The sequence below is a fragment of the Acomys russatus genome, chromosome 19 (genome assembly GCF_903995435.1).
Source record: "Acomys russatus chromosome 19, mAcoRus1.1, whole genome shotgun sequence".
NCBI classification, from domain to species: Eukaryota; Metazoa; Chordata; class Mammalia; order Rodentia; family Muridae; genus Acomys; species Acomys russatus.
Genome location: NC_067155.1, coordinates 28,375,468 through 28,397,372, shown reverse-complemented (window position 1 = coordinate 28,397,372; position 21,905 = coordinate 28,375,468). Strand labels below are relative to the sequence as shown.

Here is a 21,905-nt window from a genome sequence, read left to right as displayed (position 1 = left end):
ACTACAGTCTGCGTATGGAACATGGGAACCACAAACAAATGAAACTAAAACAAAACAAACAGAAAATCCATGTAACCCTTGAAACTGGACATTTGCCAGAATACAGACACATTTTTCATAATAAAACAATTTTATCTTGCTTATTTACTTGCAAACTGTCAAAGCCTATCACTGCCTCCTATTAACTGCTAACGCTAACCAGAGAGACACGTATTCAAGTTCACTGCTGCCTGCATCAGCAGCACCATCACTTTTGCAGTTAACTAGAACACAGGAGGTTAAAAACAATCTTCAAAATGAAAGCTAAAAAATCAGTAACAATTATTTACAGTAGACAAACTGCAAAGTAAACTTCTTTCATTCACAGGACATAGGATCATGTTCATCCATAGCGAGCTTGTACTCAATAGAACTGTTAGCAGAAGCAAGAGGGGCCACCTTTATAATTAGTACAGCATTGTGCACATAGCAGGACACTCAACAAGTGGTTTCTGAATGACCTACACAAAGCCTGGGACAAACGTGGAAATCCACAGGACAAATTACAAAAACCATTCTTATAGAGATTACTACTCAGGTATCTGGGAAACTATGGCTTAAGCAGGGAATGGGGAAAAAAGTATTAATTATGAGAATTTCTAAACGTCAACACTGAAATGTACTTATCACAATTATAATTTTTTATATATTCATACATAAAATTCTCATTGTATATGTAAATTATCACATTTACTTTTAGAGTGTCAAGTTAATCTATGTACATAGAGATTCATAATTTGACAAGACAATCATTTTTTTAACCACATAATTGTTTTCATATCAGAAAACCAAGATGGTCAATACTGCCCATTTGCTTTCTTTTTGTTTTTATTTTGCAAGACAGGGTTTCTCTGTGTAGCCCTGGCTGTCCTGGACTCACTCTGTAGACCAGGCTGGCCTGGAACTCAGAGATCCCCTGGCCTTTGCCTCCCAGGTGCTGGGGTTACGGGCGTGCGCCGCCGCCACCCACTGAGTCAACAGTACCCCATGGGGATGTGTTTCCTCCAGAAGCAGGTGCAGGGAGCTATTGCGCTTTAGTGTCAGGGGGCGCACAGGAGCCCACCGGGAATGAATGTAATCTCTGACCATCTTCAGCACTGCATGGGTAGGCAAGCTAAGGACTTAAATAAATGGGTATCCAAATGCATATTCAAATCTCAACTCACCGGAAACACCCCAGACACTGCAATGATTGTCAGGCTAGCTAAGAACCCGAAGACTGGAGTAGTTTCTCGGGACAGCATGGAAGGTGTTGTCTTTTGAAGGAAAAGCAGAGTGACTGACTGACCCAGCCCTGGTCACTTACAACTTCCATCTGTCTCTTTGTAAGAACGAACTTTCCACCTTTCACTTTTTTTTTCACAATCTTGATTTAGTCACCAATCACAAACTCTAATGAGATAGATGATTTGCTATTCATTCCCTAAAACTTCCTAATTCTTTCCAAAAAGGTCTCTCTTTTCCTTGCTCATATGTTTCCAAATACGTAAAACTCATGGGAAGCCCCTCCCTCCCTCCCTGCCTAAGTCACTCCTTCCCTGGGGAAATGCCCCCACTTATTCAGTAGCTGTGTGCAGCTAACCAGCGGTACAGCTAAACGGGAAAGAAGGACTTGTTAGGCTCTTTGCTCAGCAGAGCTGGTTCTGATGGAAGGAGAAGTTTGTCCTTCCTCTCCCTGCTCTATAAATGGCCGCCTCCACAAGTGGAGGGTGTAAAACTCTCACGATAGCGCGAGTCAGAGTGCCCTCTCCTTCAGCTTCCTCCCTGCCATCAAGCACTCAAGTCTTGGTCTCCTAGATAACACGCTCACTTGCCCATCATTCTCTCTCTGATTTTGTGATTCGGCTTCCACTGCTGTGCAATTGCACACTGGAATCTTCCTGCAGTGGAGTATGGGAACGGGCCGTTCGCCACCATCTACGCCACATGTTTTTCCTGTGCACCCTCCAGTGTGACACATCTGCTGAGTGTCCGCAGTGCAGCCCCTTCTGAATGACACTGTGGAGATGGACAAGGTCCTAAACGTCCAGGGCTGTGACGCTGAGCTCCAGGGCAGGGAAGCTGCTCACACACGGGACTCTCAGCAGGAGCCGGCAAACGCTGTCGGGAATCTGAGCTTTCCAGGCCTTGAAAGCTACCCATAGAGGTAAGGGGCAGCGATGAGACTGTGACGTAGAAACTACAACTGAAGGGTTCCTCTTACACTACCTCACCCATATTTAAAAATGCGGAAAATGGCAAGAGCACGACCTCTCAGATCCAAACAAGCGCTAAGAAAACCTTAAGGCAACACGCTGATTGAAACAAAGTGCTTTCCAGAAGGAATGGTGGCCCATAAGGTGTTCACGGCCAGGGACCACCACTGCCGAGGAAACAGCACTGGACTTGACTCTGACCATTTGTAACCAAGTCAGTCCCTGATGACTTTCTATAATGCATAGAACGTTTAGGGTTAACGGTGATGTAAGCATATGGCTCTGGCATCTTCAGAAAAGAACACTGAGGGACTAGGTGGCTTGTCTAACTGAACGTGCTCTCCAGGTGTTGATTATGACCACAGTTCCTGTGCGGGCCACTGCTACGTGCTTTGCTAAAAACTGATGAAGTCAATGTGCAGCTATCTCTATTTTCCTCTCACAGATTATAAACTCTTAGGGACAAAAGTCCAGAACTTGATTTCATATTAAAGTTTACACTCTAGCAATCTGTTCGTGTACAGATGAGGTGGAAGAAGAGAGACATACAAAGTTAAAGCTGTGCTCTCCCAAGTCAGAGTGGCTGTAAGCCGGCTGGACTGCAGACTAAAGGAACGGATAGCCTCAGGGGCTCAGTGCACAGGCTAAGCCTTGGTAGTCGCTTCATTATCTGTATGGTCTGCTAAGACCTTAACAAAGGTAACAATGCTTTGAAATATTAAATTCTTTGATAAGAAGGGATAACTATCATATTAATCGAGAAAGTCATCTTCAATTTGTTTAAGAGTATTTTAAAAATATGTGAATGTATTTAGGTAACTGTACATAGTCAAAAACAATTAACAGCCTAAATAATTTTTTCAAAAAAATTTTTTTTCTCCGAGGCCAGGTTTCATTGTGTAGCCCTGGCTGTACTGGAAGTCTCTCTGTACACAGCTGCCTTGAACTCAGAGATCCTCCTGCCTCTGCCTCCCGAGTGCTGGGATTAAAGTTGTGTGCCACCACGAACTGGCTCTTCTTCTGATTTGTTTAAAAAGATTTGTTTATTTATTATTTATATAGTATTCTGCCCACACGTATGCTGCAGGCCAGAAGAGGATACCAAATCTCATTATAGATGGTTGTGAGCCACCATGTGGTTGCTGGGATTTGAACTCAGGACCTTTGGAAGAACACATAGTGCTCTTATTAACTTGAGCCATTTCTCCAACCCCCCCTTCTTCTGATTTTTAAAAAGTTAATATTTTGGAATAATTTTAGATTTATCCAAGACTCAGAGAGAGATTTTTTAATATCCGACTTATTGCTTTCTATGAAATAAAATGTGCTCTCAAAGCAGGTAAGAACATCAGTAACGTAAAGCTTCTGCCAAGAAGCAAGCCTTGGTGGATTCAAGATTAGCTCAGAATGACAGCAGCATCTTTCCTTTTCCAGCAGGAGATATGAGCAAAGCCTTAGCAAATAGAAACACATAGCTTTAGGCAGACAGGTAACCCTGTCAACAGAGACTAGGCGCTAGCGGGCTGTGGTGAGCAACGGTGAGTGAGCTCTGTCTGGAGGAGTCCAGATACCACTTGGGGCACTGCAGACAAGGTGAGGCTGTGATGGGAATGAGGGAGCAAGGTTACCACCGACGGCGTGACTCAGGAAGCTTTCAGTGAGGAGACAGTATTTTGATTAAAGTCTGAATAAAAAGGAGAGAGTGGTGATGTAAAGATGTGTTCTACACAGATGCGGCACATTTCAGGTCCATGGAAGGCAGATGAAACAGTGCAAAAAAGACCTGAGTCTACAGATGGTGCCTGAGCAGTAGGATGCCCTGTAGCGCTGTGGAGAGGTGTCAACCTGGGAAGGCCTGCTGTTTCAACAGCTCGCTGGCCTTTCTCCTCGTTGCCTACCAGTGCCTCAGCTGTCTGATATCCAGCAACCGGGCCAAAAGCCAGGCAATTCTCAAGTCTGACTGGCCTCAGAACAGATTCACTCATCCAGGCATCTGTCCTCCCTGGGGATGACAATGAGAGAGCCTCAAAGCACACCACCAACCTACATACCTGACAGCCCCACACAGAGTTCCTAGATGGCTTGCCACCTAAGCAACTAAGGGGCACCTGCAACACAGGTGAGAAATGAAGATACAGTGGAAAACAGAGCCTAGAAAGAAAATGTAGGTTCTTTCCTCAGGTTGCCAGGGAGATGGCTGACATTCAGTCTGAGCATGCTTACTAACAGCAGCCCACAGACTTCTGAAGCAACAAGAGGGGCCTGCTGGAAGAAACTGGCAGGAGGAAGCATCCTTGCTACTACAAGAGCACTCACTGGTCCACGTGTCAAGATACCCAAAAGGCCACGGAGGGCACCTACACAGACAAGAAAGGTCAGGGTGCCTCGATCACGCTCTCCACCCGAGGGTAGATCCTGTCACAGGCGCCTCAAGAACACGTCGGCACCTGCAGTCTGTCCCTCGTCTGTCCGTGAGCTCCCCCAAAACGGACACGCAGACAGGCAAGACAATGAGCTGTAGGGTGTGCAGGGCCTCAGGGCCCCTGGCACTCAGAAGATGCTCTGGAAGCCCTGAAAGTAGCACTCGGTGCCGCAGAGGCCATGGCTGGACAAGAAGCTCCCGTGGAAGCCAGGCTCACAGAGAACACCAAGAGGCCCAGCACCACTCAGAGCCCCAAGAGCACACCCAGGAAGACAGCAACAGGACACGTCGAGGGGAAGCCAAAGGACCACATACCTTAAGAATTGTCCAGAGACACAGGTATGAGCTGATGAGTGTCCAGAAAACTGTGTAAAATGTAGATGTGAGAAATGGCATTTGTCTCAGAAAGGGACAGCCCTAGGTAGCCCACAGTGACCTGAGAAGACTGGCCTGCGTCTGCACTAGCCACACTGCTACCTAAAGGCAGAGATGACTTACCAGAGCACAACTTGACACCTACACTCTAAACCACCAAGAGAATAAGATCTTTTCCAGAAATACTACAAAGTAGACAAATTACCTCTAAGATGCTCTTCCAAAGGAAGGCCACAGGAGGAGAAAATAAGAGATACAATCATGAGGTGCAGAAAGCACAGCAGCCTAGAAGAGTAAAAAAGGAAAATGGGGTGGTGGTGGATATAGAACAGGCCTGGGTTACACACATCACAGAAGTGGCTGCAAGCCGCCCGTAAACAGAGCAAGTCAAAGGTTGTCAGTATGAAAGGAGGGCAAAGCACACCAAGCAGAGAAGTGCTTTACAGCAGCACTCAGCCAGTGAGACGAGGCAGCCATGGGAAGGAGCAGGGAAGGGTGAGGGAGGGAGGGAGGGAGGGTGTGTGCATGTGTGTGTGTGTCTGTGTGTAGAGCTGGCAGAGGACCTGAGAAGGATGTCCGTGCTGTGACACTGCTGACAGGGCTGCCACTGGAACAGGAGGAAGCAAGACTACCTCACTCCCAACTCTGACAAAGCTCTAACTCCCTAACTTTAAAAGTCAGCATTTCTTTTGGTGGCAACAAAAACATCTGTGTGAAGTTCCAGAACTTAAAATTTTTAGTTTTCTCTTTTGATATAAAATTAATGTTTTTACCCTAAACATTCTGAAACTCTTTTGTAAAGAAACACGTACAATTCCATGCTCTTGGGTGCTAATGCATACATATGGGTGCTGGAATTCTGGGATTTTATTTTCATAATTTGCTCTATACTTGATTTAAACATGTACAAAAACAAGTCCCTTTCATGGAAAGAGTTTTAAAGTTCTGTAACTTTAATCAGCCCTACTCACCAATTGCTTTGGTATAATGTCGTGCTCCGAGGAGTAATTCTGGAGCTCGGTACCAGAATGTTACAACCACTGGATCCAAATCTGCTAAAGGCTTCAAAGGTGAATTAAATAATCGGGCAAAGCCCATGTCCGCTGTAAAAACAACAACAGAAGCACGTAAGTGTACAGGCCGGTTTCACATGTCCCTCACTTGCCAGTGCTACTGATCAAGCGTGTGTGCAGGTGTGGGGGCGGCGCGAACACAGAGAAGCTGGAGGTCAGGCCTTCAGAGGAAACTGTCACTCACGATGGGCTGTGTCGCCAGGTCTCAGGGTGAGGTGCTCCTCTGGGGTCAGGATAGGTTTGGACACCACGCTAGACTTCACCACTCAGGCACTGCAGGGTGGGGCTTCCCATAATCAGCACCCACAAGCCTGCTCACTGCTGCCATCAGAGCTAACCCCACAGACTTAATACTATCTTCCTTATTTATTCGGCCAGAGTTTCACTAACCTAAAAACCCATGGCACTTTATAAGTTGGAAAAGGCTATTTTCCAGTCTTGTGTTTCTTTACAAGACAGAGGTTTAAAAAAAAAAAAGAAAGAAAGAAAAAAGAAGAAAAACCACAAACCCAAGACGGCACTGAAGAGATGACACCATGCCATAAGCTACTTGGGTGTGGACTTTGCCCTGCTAATCCCTAATCTCAGAGGCGTCACCTCTGTATGGCATCATATGCAGGGTCACTACACACAAACACAGGATGACCCAAATCTACCGCCCACTGGGAGGGGTCAGGATCCATGGCCCTCTGGGTAAGTGTAGCTCTAGTCTAACATTTTTCATGAGGTAGACTCTCCTTTAATTGACTTAATTATAGAGGGGAAAAGCCCAAATTCTGTCAAAGAATAAAAACTTGGAATGAGATTATCAAGTCCTTCCTTGCAGTGTGAATGCCTGCGGTGTGGCACCACTGCACGGCTAGACACAAGTGCAGCTCTAAAGAGGGCAAGAGGTGCTGTGCAATTCTTCTTAACCACGACATACTTGAAAATGCTGTGTCTAGGCCTGGCCTCATCTGCATGCCCTGAGCTGGCATCTGAGTCTGACACTGCAACCCTGGACTGACGAGATCCCTTCAGAAGCTCATCTAAGCCCACAAGCATCCGGGAGCCCCAAGATGAGTACTGACAAGGTCCGACTCAAGGACAGCCAACGGCTCAGAGTTCAAAGTGCATTACATGATCTCTCAACTAAGACTTTGCAGCAGTCTGTGCAATGAAAGAGCACTTAAAATGCTTATAAAAATGGAAAGTAAGCTTTGGGGGACTCATAAAGGACAACTGGGGTTGAAGAAGAGTTTCACTGGGCTGGTAAGGCAGCACACAGCCACAGGTGCCTCAGCTTCAGCGGCTCTCAAGCTGTGGGGTGCAAGCCTTTTGCAGCTCAACAACCCTTTCACAGCGTCACCTAAGACCACTGGAAAACACAGGCATTTACACTGCAATTCACAACAGTAGCAAAATTACAGTTATGAAGTAGCAATGAAAGCAATTTTACGCATGCAGGTCCCCACAGCGTGAGAAGCTGTATTAAAGGGTCCCAGGGTTAGGAAGGCTAAGAATCACTGCTCTACTTATTATCAAACATTGCAAGAGCAACTATTGTTAAATATGTTCTGTGTTCTTACAATTCTGTATCTTAATTACACTAATTTATAAACTAGCTACATGTCTTCTAGTTCCATCCCAAACAAAGTAAATATAAGTGACAAACACGGCTTAGCAAAATGACAAGGAAAGAAGCAACCAGTTAGGATAAACGTAGCCGTCCGTACAGACCGTCACCCTGGAAAGGCCTGGTGCAGAGGCAGCCCCGCACACTGAGCTGCAGTGCCACGAGTGCCTTAGCCCTTAGGCCAGGCCAGGGACACTGCACAGCGGCGCTGCTGCAGGTCAGCTCCTTGGCTGTTCAGGGCTGGAGGAAGCCTGTGTGGCTGCCTGAGACCTGGGAGAAGGTTCCCCTTTGATGTACACGAACTGTGAGTCTCTGCATATTGATACAGCAAATAGTGATACAGTTGCCGGCAACAATTTAAGAAGTATACTGAACTGTGACTTATCAAAGATGCAACATACCAATTTTTACTCTTCCTCGCTCAGGACCTTCACCCATAACTAAAATATTAGCAGGTTTCTGTGGAAACAAAAAAGTTTTTTTCAATAGACAGTAGTACTTTTCCTTTAAACAGACAAATCTGCTAATAGAACAGAAATCTACTTAAAAATATTTTTCTCAAAAACTAAAGCTAAATGCAAGAAGCCATGGAAGAAACTGCATGTTTATACAAGCAAAGCCGCACACTGGTCCAGTGCAGACAGACAGCGGAGGCTCCTAACAAGCAGGTCCTCACTGTGGAGCAATGGCCACTTCCAGTGCTGAGGATCTCTCTGAGTTTCTTAAGACAGACTCTCAGGACGAAGGCCTGACTGGCTGGGAACTCACTATGTAGACTTGAACTCCCAGAGATCTGCTGGTCTGTCTTCCCCCTTTTGTTTTGTTTCGTTTTGCATTTGAGGTCTCACTCTAGTCCTGGCTGGCCTCGAACTTGCCGTGTGCACAGGCTGGCTTTGAACCTGTGGTGACTCTCGCCATGCCCTCCTGAGTGCTGGGATTCTGGCAAGAGCCACCAGATCTGACATGTTTTCAATTGTATATAATATTCTAAGAGCTTACGGAAAAAGTAATGGCCACAGCTCATACAATACAAAGTAGCAAATTCACCACAGGCAACTCTTTTTTTTTGGAACCACACCAGATTGTCACCTACACCCTGTTAAATGTGGCACACAATCCTCTTGAAAGAGAGGAGGAAGGGGCACTTGGCTTTTCCGCGAACCGTCCCCTGCTGCCCTTCTAACTACTGACACGGCTTGAGTGGCACCAAGCCGGATGCTGAAGAGAAACGAGACTAGATTAGAGTGCCTCTCTCAAGGGTTAGTCTAAACAGCTTCAATCATCAAATTAGGGATTTCTATGAAGCTGTTTAAAGTGGTTACAGCAAGCACTTCACAGGCTTTACAGCCACCACTACAGATGTTCCAAGGCAGTTCCTGCAGCGGACTGTTCTATTAACTCCTGAAGGTTGAAACTGGATTTTTAAGAAACAAAAACAAAAGAAAACCAAAAAGCAAAAAACCAAAGTAGACACTGCTGCTGAAATGGCCAGGCTACGACACTAGGGGCTTTAAAGTCCTAGTGTCTAAGACGAGGCCGCGCAGCACCCGAAAGCAGATGGCTGGAAGGCAGGTGCAGAGCAGACCCACTGCCAACGCTCCAGCCCTTCCTAACAGTGTTCTCAACAGTCTTCGGCAGAGCTCTGCAATCAGCATGCCTTCCTGTCATCACTGTCACCATCTTTCTTGTTACCTAACAAAGAAATTCTGAGACTTTCTTCACTACCACACTCTTGCCCTGGGCAGCTGGTGAAGTGAACCCTAACGACATTTCTTGTGAGTTGTGTGCTCGATGTTGCCCAGGGGCTGGGCCGCTTTCCCACCTTGCAGCAATCGACCCAGCCTGTGTAGGTCTGTGTGCAGCGAGGCAGGGGTTCCACTCAGTGAGGGAACCTCATTTTGAGTCTCTTCTCATCAAGGCCATCTCTGGACCACTGCCAGGCGGTCTTTCTAGAAGACAGATATGATAGTCTCTCTGTTGCGGAGATCTTCTCTAGTAGCATGGACACAAGGCTGGGAGAAACAACACGTGATGCTGCAACTGTGACTGGAACCAGGCGTGACTTATTGGTTGTAGACAGGGTCTCATGTGTCCTGGGCTGTCCTCAAACTCACTGTATAGCGAGGATATTATAACCCCTGCCTTCCACCACACCAGGTGGGTATGAAACCCAGCATGTTGTGCAAGCTGGGCAAGCATGCTACAAACTGAGTTACATTCCAGCCCCAGAACTAGGTTTTTAAAAGGTTTCTGTGAATAAAGATTAGGAGAACGAAAGTGTTAAAGTACCATGGATCATTTCCACAAAAACTCTTAGATAATTCTGTATTCTTGATATTATAACATTCCTGAAGTGGCTGGAGAGATGGCTCTGCAGTTAAGAGCACTAGCCTGCAAGTGGGAAAACTGGGTGTCCCATATACTTTAACTCCACCCCAAGAGGGACAGAGACAGGAGGGTCGCTGGGGCTGGCTGGCTTCTATCTTATCTATCCAAGAGCAAGGCTCAGATTCATCTACAGACTCTGCCCCAAAGGAGAATGACCGACACCTGTCACCCTCTGTGGCCTCCCTTGAGACCTCATATTCATTCTCTCCCTCCCTCCCCGTCTCCATGTCTTACTGCAACTTTCCTCAGCTCCTCCCTGGACAAGATCTGCCCCTGCGATAGCATACATAACACCTGCGAGCAAGTTTCTACTATGTGCAGCCTAACTGCCCCCAACCCTACGTGTCCTCTGTTCTGTGGGTAGACTGTGACCTCTCTAATTGCTGTGTCAATCCCCAAGGGGCTTTTCCTGTGTATTATCTGACAAAATTGATATTTCCTTCTTTTGCCCATTGACAGAACTAACAACAAAATATTCTGCATGTAAACAATTCAAACTGTAACATCACAGTTTAAGCTTCGTTTATTGCTCTCCTATCCACAACAAATCCTAGTTTTTTTCAAAGACACAAGCAGACTAACTGCTTTGCTTTGATGGAGTTAGAGCACGTCTCTGACCGACCCTAAACAACTGTGTCCCTGTCTTGCAAAAGCATAATCACAAGTATTCTCCTGTGACTTAAGAGAAACGCGAAGACTTCTCCTTAAACACTTTCTTACCCACGCGCAAATCATCAAAGCCATGGGAGGGGGCCTGGCCTGGCCTGGCATCAAGCAAAGGGGAGACCTCTTTGGCTTCACACTAAGCTTCCTTTTACTCCTTTTATAAAACAAGTTCTCTCTACTGTGTGGCCCTGGCTTCCTGGAACTCCCTCTGTAGACCATGCTGGCCTTGAACTCAAGATCCATCTGCCTCTGCCTCCTAAGTGCCTGGTTAGTTTCTTTTATTCTAAACTTACTGGACTGATCAAGTTTTGAACCTGAGTTTGAGGTCAGCTAGGAAAAGTTTTGTTTTGTTTGTTTTTTTTGGCCAAGGTCTGCCTTGATATTTATGTTTATAGCCAAACTCCTAGAATTAATTTTTAAATTAAGATTTTAGTTGATGTGTATGCATTCTCTTGCCTGTATGTATGCACATATCTGGTGGCCACATGGGTCAGAAGAGAACCTTGCATCTCCTGTAACTGGAGTTACACAAGGTTATGAGTCACTATGTGAGCACTAAGAATCAAACCCTGGTTCTATCCAAGAGCAGCAGTGCTCTAAACCACTGAGCCATCTCTCCAGCTCCTAATATTACAGTTTTCTTTACTAGTTTACTCTCTACCTGTGTATAATCTGAATCTATTCTTAGGGCTAAAGGCCCACTTAACCATCGTTTTAGTTTTCCTCCCTTTAGTTAGTCTCCCTCTGTTGCCCAGGCTGACCTTGAACTCCTGGCCTCATGGGATTCTTAAGCCTAGCCTTTCAAATAATGGTGTGCACCTTGCAGAGTCCGTTATTTTTAAGTGTTGCAGATTCCATTCCAACATGCTCTGTATGCTGTATGTGTGTACGCAGAGAGGACAGCTGTGTGGTAGGACTAATTCTGTGGACCCTTCTGGGTTATTAGTACTGAGGAAGCCTCCCAAAGATCGGATAGGTCATTTTACTTCATTACTCAGCGTCATCTTTTTTTTTTTTTTTTTTAAAGATTTATTTATTATGTAGACAGAATGCACCAAATCACATTATAGGTAGTTGTGGGCCACGATGTGGTTGCTGGGAATTGAACTCAGGACCTCTGGAAGAGTAGTCAGTGCTCTTAACCGCTGAGCCATCTCTCCAGCCCCTCAGCGTCATCTTAAGATAACAACAAAGTCTCCAATAAAACTAGTTTCTTCCCTTCCTCTGTGTCGGTAGTAGAATCTAGGAGTTTAGTCCTAATTCCAGGACCTTCGTTCTAAGTCTGAGCAGTACTAGATGAAATTCTATCTGTGATAAACATTTTTTCATAGGGTGCTGCGGTCATCTTGAAAGATGCAGAACTGAAGCTGGAGAGGGAAGGGAAGGGAAGGGAAGGGAAGGGAAGGGAAGGGAAGGGAAGGGAAGGGAAGGGAAGGGAAGGGAAGGGAAGGGAAGGGAAGGGAAGGGGGGAGGGAGGATGCAGAGCTTTGTTGCTGACATTCTGGGGGATCCAGATGTCTAAGCTACTCTTACATCCTGTCAGCGTCTCCCAGCACAGCTAGCTATGCTATCACAGAACAGGCATCGCCGCTGGTGGATAATGACAACACTCTCAATGGACTATTATTTGAAGCTACAGTATCTTTCTCTTGAAAACACTAAAAACTACTTTCAATGACTAGATGGCTTTTCTGGTTTTTGCTGTGTGCCTCACCTCCCAAACCCTGACCAGTACTTCCAAGAGCAGACACTTGTGCTGTCAACATACCATTCGTTTTTCACCATCACCGTTCTTGTCCCTGCAGCTACGGCACACCTCCAGATCCGAATGCTTCCTATGGACAGTTAGCACATGTCTGCACACGTGTGCACATGCTCATGCCTGGCTCACTTTGCAGGTGAGAAGACTCTAGCTCACTGGGTGGCGAGTAAAGCTCACTGGTGGAACATGTACTTACCAGGTGCAAGGCCATGGACTTGACCCTTAGCACCACAGCAAATGAAACCAAACACTAAGAGTGGCTAATCCTTCCTAAGGCTACACAGGTAAAGAGGCTGACCTGAGATTCAAACAAACCTCAAACTCATACAACTAGTGCTTTATTTTTTCCCTCTGGTGACAGGGGAAAAAAAATCGGTATTTTCTAACACATCCTTCTCCTGTTTTCCTTAACTTCTTTTCTATGTCCTTGGTCTCTCCCCATCTTTTACCTATCTCTTTTGTCTCAGGTTTCTCCTCCTTTTAGCATTGATTTTACACAGATCAGAGACAAGTACAAAGATGAGTCATGTACCAGTGTCTGTGTGTCGGAGAGAAAGCCAGACACACCAGGGCATGTAGGCAGGTAGTATGGCCTCAAAAGGCCTCACTAAGAATCACCCAGCCAGGCAAGGACAAGGATGCTTGTACAGGAGACACTTTTCACCCTGTAGGCCTACAGCTCTGGGAAGCTGGGTTTGAAAACACAGGCAGTCTTTATTTCAAATTATATGCTCCTATAAAGAAGAAGCAGACCCGAGACAAACTAGTCTATCTTCTACATCCCCTACTTTTGTTAAATTAAACATGCATGCTAAATGGTATTGGCTTAAATTACAGCTTATCTGTAATTTAGAAAGACTGGAAAATCAGTACTGAGCGCTTAGAACTCGGTGGCCAGGCAGCAACACACACCCCTTTAGTGGTCTATCCGGCGTCCCTGGTTCTGCATCTCATTGTACCTGACACACTTGTAGTTTAAGTCTAAAATCAGGTATGAGCTAAGCAGCGGTTGGCCTTTAATCCCAGCACGTGGGAGGCAGAGACAGGTAGATCTCTGTGAGCCTGAGTCCAGCCTGGGCTACAGAATGAGTTCTATGACACAACTCCTGCATATTGACTCAAACGACACTCACAAAAATTTTCACGTTTATAACCTTTTAAAAAGGGATTTTGCAATGTGACTAGCCTCTTGAGCTTGCTTCTGTGGGAACACTCACCTTTGCCCTCTATTTGATTACTTCTCACTGACAAGGTGAAAAAGACCTAATCAAAGATGTGCGTGGTTCTGAGACTTAAAATAGATTCAGAAACAGTAACAATGTCAGGTTGTGTGTGAGGGAATTTTAGATTTATCACTGCTTTTTGTGTGTGTGTGTGTGTGTGTGTGTGTGTGTGTACATGCTCTTGTAGTGTAGGCACACTGTGTGAGGTGTATGCTTGAAGACAACCTGGGGTGTCCTTTCTCTGGCACTGTCCTCCCTAATGTTTAGGACAGGCTCTCTCACCAGCACAGAACTCACTAAGATGCAGGAGCCTTGGCAACCCACCACCTCCACTTCCCCAGGGCTCGGGTAACAGGTCTGCACCTCACTGTTGCCTTTTTTATTTGCATGCTGGGGGATGGAGCTCGGGTCTTCATACCCTAAGACAGGCATGTTACCCTAGCGTGAGAAGACTTTAAAAACTACAGTGTATCTTCCAAGATTAGGCTTCCTTTTGTACGTCTTTGGAAATCTGGACTACAGTAACAATCCAGGGCTGACAAGTGCTAAAAGGTACACTGGTAGTTTTATTCCTTATGCTTTCTTAATAGCACAACTGAGAACACTTTTGCATGGTTTTCAACAGGGCAATTCAGAAAATGTTAATGGTGTTTTGTCTATAAATATTGTATTTCTCTTTTGTAATAAGAAAAACCTAAAACTCAAAAGAAAAAAGCCTGGGCGCACACTCACCACTGCAGCATACGAGGTGAGACGGTTTATGTCAGAGGTATCTGAGTCCCAGCAAACGCTTGTGTCTAATGCCAAGAACTACAGGAAACCCACACACAATGGTCTTGCTTTCAGAAACACTGGTGCTAATCTACTTTGTTAAAAAACAGAAGCACTCACCTGAGTTGTTTAATAATGTAGTCCCACAGGCCTTATGAAAGGCGAGCAAAGACATGGGACTTAAACAGTCCTCTACTTCATCCTTCCACACCACGTCTGCTTAAAGAAACATGCAAGTCACAAAGCCCTCTCCTGTGACGCGCCACACGCACAGCCCCACTGCGTGCAGCTCTAAGCTGAGGAGAACATTACAATGACAGAATGCAGCTCACTATGTAAGTTCAGTGTCAGCGTTAGCTACACGTAAAGCACTGAGCTAGAAACCAAAGTGCTCTTCACGATCACTCTGCAGACATGAAATGGAGGAAACCCCTTACCTGGTCATTTAAGCAAATCCTCATAATGGTTAACTACAACCAACGCGAACCTCATATTAAGTTTGCATTCACTGGCTGTTAATATGTGTGTTTTACCCCTGTCTAAAACAGTATAGAAGAAATCATGTTTTACCTGCTGCCTAATTAAACAAAGTAGAAATTCATAGAGTAAATCCATGGAGTCCCAAACAAATTCCAAGTAAAGACTATACCTAACAATTCCAATGGCTCATTCTTTCAAAAAGTTGTTTGAGGGAAATGTGTGGTATACTCCTGATAACCCCATCTGTCATAACGGTCCCCGAGACCCAGTACTTCACATACCTCAAAGCCCTTCCACACGAAGGCTGAGGAATAGTCCAGTGTATGTACGTGCTACATTGTTTTTATGTGCTCACCCATCAATGGACACTCATGTGTCACCTCTTTACTACTGTGGATAATGGTTCTAAAGATTAAGAATCCATGGGGCTGAGGAAATAGCTTAGTTATAAGGACAGTTCAAATCCCAGAACCCCCATGGAAAACTGAGCAGGTGGTAGTTATGTGCCAGAAATCCCAGCTCTAAGGTGGAAACAGATCCTTGAGCTAGCCCCAGGGCCAGGCTGCGCCTTGGCCTCCATGAGTACCTGCACGCATGCACACACACACAAACTCATGCACAGACACAGAGAGAGACACACAGAGATGCAGAGACATACAGAAACATGTAGACACTAGAGAGAGAGAGAGAGAGAGAGAGAGAGAGAGAGAGAGAGAGAGAGAGAGAGAGAACGCACGCGCGCTAGCTTTAAAAAGGCATTTATTGGCCTTCTGAGACCTCTCTTGAGTTCTCCCGGGTACATACCCAGGTGTTTGAGTCAAGATATTCCTGTGAATGTATTTCTAGATGGCACTAACATTTAAATCAGTAAACACAAGTAAAACAGACACCGCTCCTGCTACAGTTGTGAAATTAAAAGGTCTATGTGCTGAAGTCTCAGAACCACTTCTGGGAGGTGGAGGAAGCGTCAGGGCACGAGGCCCACGGGAATCCTTGTCATGGCTCACCAGATGCTCGCTCTTCATGGGCTCGGGAGCCCAGCCTCACCTCGAACCCCTTTGCTTCCTTTGCTCCATCTCTCATTCCTCATCACCCCCACCTTACAGCCGACCAGAGGCCCAAAGCAAGGAGGCCTGCCCATGATGAACCAGAGCCCCAACACTGTAAGCCAAGACGTATCTTCCCTCTCGGTAAGTTAATTGCGTCAACTATTTCATGACGGTGCTGCAAAGCCAGCGCCCCTCCTTCCTGTGAGAGAGCATCTAACCAAATGAAGTCTCTAACAGCAGGAAGACTGGCTGTAAGCAGCACTAGCACATGGGCTTCCCTGTCCTATTTGTATTCTAAATCTTCCTGGCTTGCAGCAGATCCTGCAGATTTGGGACAACTAGGCCACTACAATGCATGAACCAATTTTCTGAAATAAACCGCTCTCTCCACATCCTAGACTAACACCTCGTGTGCTCTGCTGCTCTGAGAAAGCCTAACACGGACAGGAGCAGCACAGCCAGGATTGTAATAACTACAAACACCCTCACTGCCAAGAGACAGGCAGCAGCAGAGGGTGCGCGAGCACCCAGCACAGGAAGGGGCAGGGCACAAGCAGCTTTGCTTTAGTTTCTACTTTGTAGCGACTGGGGACTTTAGTGTTCTCATATGAAAAGGGTTGGTCTAGGTCCATAAGGTACTACACAGAATAACACTACACATGTTTCCCTCCTATCAGACCGTCTTCCTCGGAGCACATCCCAGAGGGAGTGCAGCTTAATACTAGGGCCAGAGCTCTGGCACGTGTAAGGCTCTGGCTTCCATTCACATCATATGACAGGACGCTAAGGAAACACACCCATGCAGACGCCCTCGCCTCACCAGGAGCCCACACAGAGCTCCACACAAAGGATTCCGTATTTCCTACCCAACAAATCTGAGCGACTGTCCTTGCTGTGTGATGACCAATGGTGACACTGTCACCCTTCACTCACCACACGAGTCCTGGCTGGGAAAGCGCAATGCTCACCTCTACCTTCAACAAGAGAAGGGCTCTACTTTTATTTTTGAGATCAAATGTAGCCAGGATGGCTTCAAAATTGTGACCCTCCTGCCTCTGCCTCTGCCTCTGCCTCTTGGACACTGGGACCATAAGCATGTTCAAAGCAGTGTTTGTATTAATAATAACTCTGATTTAATTAAACAGGAAGTTCAGTAGATCCTTGGCTACCATCAGAAAGGTATTTTCAGGACATGTGCATCATCAGTTATCCACCTTGCCATGCTGTTTCTGTGGCACGGCAGAACATTCCACCAAGTAAACTCCACAGATTTGTGTTTCAGGCATCACTACCACCTTCTATTCACCTTACTTCGAAGGCACAGAGACTGTAATGCATTAGAATATGAAGCCTAAAGCTGTGTGGCTTCTGAACAGAGTCTGAGAGTAAATACCTTAAATATTTTATTACCACATTTATCAGCATTGAATGTAGTTACTTTGAAAAATTACAAATTCCAAATTAAAACCAAAATTTAACTTCTAGCTGACAGCAAGTACTTGCACTTTCAATGGAGTCTTTCATTCAGAAAGCAAGGTGTGAGAGGTTGGCACCTGAACAGTGACCAGCCTGAAGGCAGCCTGGCAAGCTAAGCAGACCACAGCTCTAAGACCTGTGCAGGAGACACAGGGTGGCTAGATGCTAAAAAGAGCACTGGCACAGCCAACAGAGAGCATCGGAGACATGTCATTCCAAGTAAGGAAGCCAAAGAGGAGGTGCTGCCATATGAAGAACATTCTGGACAGTGTGATGTGTCTAGAGGGATGATGGAGTGATTGGAGAGGCTGCACCAACACTTCTGAGCAACTGCCAGCACTCAGTGACATCATCATTAACTTCTGGTATTCACTGTTATTATGTGGGCAGCATCTACAGATGATGGATTTTTGTTGCCTCTATTCAGGGGCTCTGGTCGCCTCAGTCATTGCTTCCTACGCTGACCCTAGCAGAACCTTCTGACAGAGCTACTCTTCACCAGCCCAAGTCACAGAGTGTGTTTACATATCACAAGAGTGTCACCAAAAGACGAAGGGGAGACTGGACTTCCCACTACTTCATTACTGTTTTGTTCATTCTACTGCAAAGCAGTCAAGTAAAAATGTATTAAGACACGCCTTTAATCCCAGCACTCGGGAGGCAGAGGCAGGCGGATCGATGTGAGTTCGAGGCCAGCCTGGTCTACAAAGTGAGTCCAGGATGGCCAAGGCTACACAGAGAAACCCTGTCTTGAAAAACAAAAAACAAACAAACAAACAAAAAATGTATTAAGAAAGCCAGCCCAAATTTGCCAAACAAATATGTACTGTTTAAATGCAAATTATTAAAAAACAAACAAGAACTAAACAAAATGTAGAACTATTCCAGCATAGTTGGTTCTTTGAAAAAAATGACCTTCCTATGAATTTTCATTCTTTTGTAAGTCATGATGAAAACTGGTGATACAAAACAGACAGAAGCCAGGTGTGGTGGCGTATGCCTTTAATCCCAGCACTCAGGAGGCAGAGGCAGGAGGATTGCTGTGTGTTTGAGGTCAGCCTGGTCTACAAAGTGAGTCCAGGACAGCCAAGGCTACACAGAGAGACCCCGACTTGGAAAAACAAAAACAAAAACCAAACAAACAAACAAAAAAACCAAACCAGACAGAAATGTTTTTGTTAATTAGACTACTTCTGGAGACTGAAATGTATCTTCAACTTCATTAAAAAAAAAGAGAGAGAGAGAGAGAGAGAGAGAGAGAGAGAGAGAGAAACGTATCTTATTTTTGTTCTGTCAGCCCACTGTTTATAAGTACAATATTTCCATTCTACTGCACAAGGAAAAGAACTCAAGCAACCTTGTTACTGGTTCTAAAGGCTCTGTAGGTGTGAACGCCAGGACAAAATGACTCCTGTTCAAAACTCCTGACAGGACTACTGCAGGCTGCAGGAAGGCAGAAGCTGACTGCAATCCCTCACCCAAGACAGAGACTGAACTGGACATCCCAGCACAGCAGCACATGCTCAGAGACTAAGCCGCTGCCCTGTGCCTGCAGTGGTGTAAAACAAAAGTGCTGCTGTAAGGCTGACTTCAGTTACCACCTTTACAAAGAAAAGAGCTTTAAAAAACAAAAACAGGGCTGGAGACATGGCTCAGAGGTTAAGGGTACTGACTGCTCCTTCAGAGGTCCTGAGTTCAATTCCCAGCAGCCACATGGTGGCTCATAACCATCTATCATGAGATCTGGTGCCCTCTTCTGGCCTGCAGGTGTACCTGCAGCCAGAGCACTGTATACATAATAAATAAATCTTCAAAAAACCAAAACCAAAAACAAACAAACAAACAAAAGCACAGCCTATTTATGCAAAAAGAAAGCAATCCAAGTAATCACCACCCCTCAGGGTATCTCTGTGTAGCCCTGGCTGTCCTGGCCTCAAACTCAGAGATCGATCTGCCTCTGCCTCCCGAGTATTGGCATTAAAAGTATGTGCCACCATGGCCGGCAAGCCAAGTAATTTAAACCTATAAAGACTTAGTGGATATACACTATACTAGAAGGCTGGGGGAACAGCTCCATGGGTGAAGTCCTGCTGCACACATGAGGACCTGATGCCCAGTGCCCACTCAAAGCCAAGTGTGGCTATAACTCCACTGCAGGGAATGGTGCAGCAGCAGGGCCCAGGGCCTCCCATGTAGTCTAATGGAGACAGCCAGCAGGAAGTCCAGTAAGCAGCACTGTCTAAGCTAAAAGGGAAAAAAGCAACAGAGGAGCCAGCTCACTGCCACGTCCTGTAAGTGCCCCCTCACAGCAGAAATGCAGGGTGCACCCAATCAACGGCACGAGGGCAGTCCACACATGAGACTGGAGCAAGCTCACACCCCACCCCACCCCATCCCAAGAGCTGTAGGCCTGGTCTCCTCCAGCATGGTCTTCTGCAGACAAAAGGAAAGGCGCCTACTACCAACACAGGCCGTGGCTGAGCCCTGCTGTGGATCACTCACCAAATCCCTGTGCAACACCCAGTTGGCGTGAAGATAGTGAATCCCATCCAAGATCTGGTACAGCAGCGACTTCACCATTCCCCGAGGTAACTGAACTGGCTTCTTATTGGCTTTTGAAGCTCTGTGAAACTTAATTATATGCTGGAAGAAAGAGATACCACGAGAGGCTTTACAAAGAAGAGGGGAAGGCAGTGTGAGGTGCCCAGGGCCCTGACAACCCCGCAGCACAGCAGACCCACCAACATGCACAGTAAGCATGTCCCTCACGACCAAGGGCAAGCGCCACTTTTTTTCTTTTTTACTTATACATTGTATTACACATATATAAAATAAACTATGCAAAGCAACAATCAGGAATTATATTAATGTTACATTCACAGTGTTTGTATTTGGCAACCTTGAAGAAAACATTTTCCTATCTTGGTGAGTCTAAATTCTGAATCAGTAAATCAGTATCTATCCTATCTCAACTCCATCAACTTAAAACATCTTTCTAAACCTAAAAGCAGCTCAAACCCTAAACAACTAAGCTTAATTGTGAAACTAACCTATTTGGTCCTCAACTCCATCAGAGACTTGAAAAGGAATAAAATTAATTACCTGAGTAAACAGGAAGTACAAGTGACACTTTGAAGGCCTGTGATGGCATCTCAGAAAATGAAGAGAGAGGCAGGGACCACAGTGCTCCTCATTTTAAAATATAATTAAAGTTAACTATATCTGGGGTACTACAGATAGGTTTAACTGGAAGGAATTTCTAAGGACAGAACAATTTTTTTTTATTCTGTAAAGATTAAATAAAAGGGGGAAAAAAGCAAAATCCTGACAGGCAGACACAGTACAGGTGTAGTAACACTTTCTGACTCTTGTGGGTTATAAAGAACAATCAGGGATATGTTTCAGTAAAACACACCCAACATACCGAAACTAAATCGAGGACAACAAGCTGGCATCAGCTCAAGCTGGGTATACTTAAGGATTCAGATGAGGAAAAGCCTGCCTGGTACCCTGCAAAGCTTTCTCTGTACAAGTGACTACACAACCAGAGAGAATAAAGTACAACTTTATAAATTAAAACACTTAGGAAATAAATGTGCACGGAACAGTTCCTTCCTTTCTCGTGTCTCAGGCTCTCCATGAGCGTCTCTGCTTTCTGTAGAACACCCTCACACTGGAGGGAAACCTCGGGCAGCATGTCTCCTACACCGAGACACTCATCTCTAGCACGCGCTGCACAGCTCTTCATCACTGAGTCTTGTGGTTAAAAACAACAAGGACGGGAGTACAAGTGTGATGCGAACACTCAGGTCAAGATCTGATCTCCTAGCTGATGTCACACAGCACACGGGGAGGGAGTAACTAGCAAGCTGTGAGCCGGGAGCTATGCTTCCCCAGGGGGAACGCAGCTAGGCGTCTGCAGCGGGAGGGCAAGCAGACTCACAGATGGCAGCTAGCTGTATCTGGCTACCTTAGGGCTCTTCCCAGTCTTTTACCTTAGGTATTACTTAGTAATTTAGAGTGTGAATCATCTATCCTAAAATGTGACGGCAATCAAGTCTGTGATACTAAGCAGAAAATCCACTGGCTCTTCCAATGTAATAAAAATAGGCTTAGGTAGAATGCATTAAAGAACTGAAAGCTTCAAGCTTCCCAGAATAGAAACCAAGTAGAGGAGGTAAGATAATTAAAAGTGTGTTACTTTAGATCTTGCTTTAAATACTATCTTGGTCTTTTCTTTAAAAACAAAACAACAACAAAATCCAAACCAAACCAAACCAAATAAAACAAAACAAAAACAAAAAGCTAGTATTTTAAAACTAAAAATAAACAAATAAAACCCTGTGGCATGAACCCCACATATTTGTATTT

At 45.5% G+C, this 21,905-nt stretch overlaps 1 protein-coding gene across 6 annotated transcripts in view; it reads right to left on the bottom strand.

Annotated features, from left to right (window-relative positions):
* Positions 1-21,905, bottom strand: part of Cdk8 (cyclin dependent kinase 8) — a 571,315-nt gene that overhangs the window by 11,705 nt on the left and 537,705 nt on the right. For all 6 annotated transcript variants that reach the window (XM_051162894.1, XM_051162889.1, XM_051162890.1 and 3 more), the window contains exons 4-6: positions 20,037-20,177; positions 8,121-8,178; positions 6,003-6,134 (exon numbers count right to left, since the gene is read on the bottom strand). In XM_051162894.1, the coding sequence (XP_051018851.1) occupies positions 6,003-6,134; positions 8,121-8,178; positions 20,037-20,177 (331 nt within the window). The remainder of the gene's footprint in view (positions 1-6,002; positions 6,135-8,120; positions 8,179-20,036; positions 20,178-21,905) is intronic.